Source organism: Tupaia chinensis, unplaced genomic scaffold (assembly GCF_000334495.1).
Source record: "Tupaia chinensis unplaced genomic scaffold, TupChi_1.0 Scaffold000416_1, whole genome shotgun sequence".
Lineage (NCBI taxonomy): Eukaryota > Metazoa > Chordata > Mammalia > Scandentia > Tupaiidae > Tupaia > Tupaia belangeri.
Window position 1 is genome coordinate 2,211,933 of NW_006159921.1, and position 4,182 is coordinate 2,216,114.

The 4,182-nt window shown below is 56.6% G+C and overlaps 1 protein-coding gene across 1 annotated transcript in view; it reads left to right on the forward strand.

The window, feature by feature from the left end:
- The window catches only part of CUEDC1 (CUE domain containing 1), a 53,693-nt gene that overhangs the window by 28,519 nt on the left and 20,992 nt on the right, over positions 1 to 4,182 (forward strand). Inside the window, exons 2-3 of the mRNA XM_027774227.1 lie at positions 633 to 764; positions 958 to 1,263. Coding sequence (XP_027630028.1) covers positions 633 to 764; positions 958 to 1,263 — 438 coding nt within the window. The remainder of the gene's footprint in view (positions 1 to 632; positions 765 to 957; positions 1,264 to 4,182) is intronic.

Below are 4,182 nucleotides of genomic sequence, written 5' to 3' on the forward strand. Positions count from 1 at the left end.
GATGCGGGGGGTGGGAACGGGGCTCCGCCTGCCAGCTTGAGGCTCTCCAAGGATGGAAGCCGTGTTTCCTTTGTCAGGTTGGAAGCTTCAGTGATGCTGGGGAGTCCATTTCCCAGCACTGCGGTCAGCCAGATTCTTGGCAAGGTGGACCCACGAGGTGGGGTGCTGATGTAGGGTGATGAGAAAATCAGGGCCTGCAGGGGGCTGGACCGCAGGAGGGCAGGTGTCTGGACAGAGCCCCTCCTGCCTCAGTCAGGTCCTCAGGGGTCCTTGGCAGCATGTTTAGGGGTTGAGATCAGCAGCTCAGGCCATCCTTCCTGGGTTCAAATCCTGGCGCCTCCCCTCCTCAGCGTTTATGCCCCAGTTTTCCCACCTGCCCAGCGGGGATACTGGCCCCTGCCTCCTAGGCTTGCCATGCCTTAGCCCACACAGAGCACAGAGGAAGCCTGAGTGAACTGGTTAGTAAGAAGCGGTGGCTGTTTAACCACTGCACAAGGAGAGAAAGCAGAAGGTCTTTTCCTGGGGAGGGCAGGGGTCACCGCTCTTTGCCCTCACTTCCTAATAACCTTTGGCCACCACCTTGAGCTTGGTTTGTGCGGTGCACCCGCCCCTGACAGTCTCCTTTGTTTCAGGTGGGACCGTCAGCGGAGCCTGCCCCAGAATGCCCCAAGGGTGTGGATGACCAGCAGTCCAGCCCCAACACGGCCCAGGCCCGCATGCCGCTGCGCGGTGAGGACTGCTCCGCTAGGGCCGCCTGGGGCACGGTGCCTGCAGTCTCCTGACCCGGCGCCCCCGGGCCGCCCATTCCCGCTTGGCTGCCTGGAGGTTCAGGAGTGAGCTTCCCAAGCCAGCGAGCAAGCAAGCGGCTGACAGTGGAGTGACCCGGGGAGGGACTCTGCGGCTGGCTGGAAACATCTTCCCCAAGCGGCTGGACAAAATGACCAGCCTGTTCCGCAGGACAGCGGCGGGGGCGGCACCGCTGGGGCGCGTGGCGGTGGGGGCGGCACAGAAACTGCAGCCCCACAGGAGCTTAACAACAGCCGGCCGGCACGCCAGGTGCGCCGCCTGGAGTTCAACCAGGCCATGGATGACTTCAAGACCATGTTCCCCAACATGGACTACGACATCATCGAGTGCGTGCTGCGCGCCAACAGTGGCGCCGTGGACGCCACCATCGACCAGCTGCTGCAGATGAACCTGGAGGGGGGTGGCGGCAGTGTCTACGACGACAGCTCTGACTCAGAGGACAGCATCCCCCCAGAGGTAGGGGGGTGCCAGGATAATCCACCTCAAGCTCCAGCCACCACTTGAACCTCTTAGAGGTCCGCGTCTGGGTTCTAACAGCAAGCCCTCTCCTTCCCTTTGAGATCCCTCAGTCACTGACTGAAATCATGTAGTCGTTCAGCAAACACTGAACACTCCATCAGTGGTGTGCCAGGCAGGTGCAAGACCCTGAGTCAGGGGTCATCAGAATGAAGGTGCTTATTAAAAGTCCAGGTGCTTGGGGACCAGCCTGGTTATGTCACTGGACTCCCACAGAGTTGACTGTGGTTTGAGTCTGGACCTGTGGCTTAAAACTCGTGCAGGATGTATGTGCGTGCATGCCCAAAATCCCAAGAGGGGGATGGAGGAGAAGGGATTGCAGTGTGGCCATCCCCCCTGGGGGTGATTTCTCACTTTCTGTCTCTCTGTCTCTCTGGTGAGCACACAGCATGTGCCCTATAACAACAATCGCTCAGAAAAAAAGGCCAAGTGCCTGGGCCCCATCCTGACTGAATCCCTTTCAGGCCTGGAGTCCTCTAGTCTGTATTTTGCAGACAGAGTTTCTGCCCTGCCTCTGGAGCTCACAGTCCAGTGTGGGCTAGAAGCGGGAGTAAGGCACTGACAGTCCAGAGCAGTTAGTGCTTCCCTGGGAGGATGGAAGTGGCAGAGAGGAAGGGACCACTCCGCTGAGACTCGAAGGAAGAGTGAAAAGCCAGGGAAAGGGTGTGCAGGCAGAAAGAAAAGTTCATGCAAAGTCTTTGAGGTCAGACAGCGCAGGGGGCTGGTAGTGGGACCATCCTCCAGTGAGAGGAGACTATGAGATTGAGAAGACAGCTGCTGAGAAAGAGCAGGGCGGTCCCTACGGGCTGGGAGCCAGGCATGGGCAGCAACATTACAGACTTACAGTTAGATCCCTCTGGCTAAGGCCTGTGGTAGTGAGCCCCTGCCTCCACAGTTCAGCTCCCTTCACCCTAGGCAGGTGGCTGGTGGCCAGAGGACGCCCCTACCCTTGCACTGCATCTGGGCCCACCTGCTGGGGGCAGCCAGTCCTCCAAGCTCCATTCAGAGTAAACCTGCAGAACTCAGCAGAGAAGAGGTGAGCACAGTCTGTCAGTGAGAGGGTTGCTGTCTGCAGGGACATTGAGACATGCAGCCATGGACAAGATGGAAGGACCCTGGGGCCAGCTGGTGGCATGGTAATTAAGGTGGCTCAATCTCATGTGGCCAGCTGTGAGTTTGAGTCCTGGATCCAGAAGCTTGAAAACACACCAGGCATGTGCATGCCCAAAATCCTGAGAAGAGAATGGAGAGGAGGGATTGTGATGTAGCCACCCCCCTGGAGGGTGATTTCTCACTTTCCCTCCCTCTCTCTGTCTCTCTCCAGTGAATGCACATGCCCTATAGCAAAACTGGAACCATCAAAAATTTTAAAAATTTTAAAAAACTTAGAAAGACCCAACAGATGGAATGGACTCCACTCTCTGTTGGGCCCCAACCTGCACCTGGCACCATCTTACGTGGTTCAGATATATCATCCCTTCTCATCCTGACAAACTTGTGGAGCAGTGTTATCGCCCGCACTTACAGTAAGAAAACCTAGACCCATACCTGGCCTCCAAGCCCTTCTCAACACAGCCCTGTGCCTGCCCTGCAGGCAGCCGCACTCCATCAGTGAAGGTCCTTCTGCAGGCTGAAGCCTCCTTGCCCCTCTTCCCGCTTAGTGGGTGCTGCTGGGACTTCTCTCTCCAGATAGAGGAGAAGCTGAATGATCAATGACATCTGGCTTGTCCTTGTGTCATCTGCAGCACCTAGGACAGTCCAGGCTCTGAGCAGGCTCTCTAGGAATGTTTGTTAAATGAACAAATGTTGTTGCTATCTTGCAAGGTTTGTTTTTGTTTTTGTTTTTATCAGCTCTTGTTTTTGTTTTTGTTTGTATCAGCTCTTGCCCTGAGAGAAACTTCTCTGCATCTGCCTGGATTAGCCAGTGGAGGGAGAACTGGAAAACCCAGATCTCTTTGGGGAAAGGAGGATTCAGTGTGTGTGTGTGTGTGTGTGTGTGTGTGTGTTTGCAGATACATCCACTCAGCGTGAGCTGGAAGGAAAGTTCTCTGCAAGCTCTCACCCTCTCTGCAGCTCATTTGTTCTGACAGTCTGGCGGGTGGGATATTAGGCACCCACAGCCCTGTGAACCTCTGCGATTCTCCCACTCCACTGTTCCCTAGGTAGGCCTGCCACTGACTGTGTGCTTTGGTTTTTCTAAGGACCTCGCTTTTGAAATTGAGCGCCTTCTCAGCAACCCTCCCTCCTGCAGTGGTTTCCCAGCCCCCCACCTTTGGAGCTCTGCCTGGGCCCATAAGCAGGCAGTTCCTGAGCCAGCGGAAAGTGCTTCGGAAAATTTATGAGCAGCAGCTGGAATGACAATAACTGCTGACTGGTAAAAGCCCCTGCTCTGGGGGCTGATGGATGGTGGCCTGGCCTGAGGGGTATCCTTGCCACAGAGAAATATCTCCCGTCAGATAAATGGCCCAGACCCTGCCCCCAGAGCACCTGGCAGGCATCCGTCACCCTCAGTGCATTAAGCCAGGAGACTGCAGAGCCGAAAACTTCAGCACCTTTAGAGCCAGAAGGACGGCCTTCTTGTGGCTTGGGAGTTAGAGGGGAGGGAGTTAGGGAGGCCTGAACAAGGCTGGGGCTTCTCCAGCTTTGAGCAACTTGGGATTTGCCTTTCCGGAGCCGACCTGGCCCGCTGCCCACTTCCCCAGTGTTCCTCGTTCTCCTCCAGGAGCCTCTGATGAGGTCTGGTCTGGCTGCCCCAGGAGGCTGCACTGAGGAGCAGGAGGAGGCCTACTGGTGCGGCCTAATCCCCCTGAGTCTGGGGGGGGCAGTTGATGCTGCAGGCCCGAGGAAAACCCCGCAGCT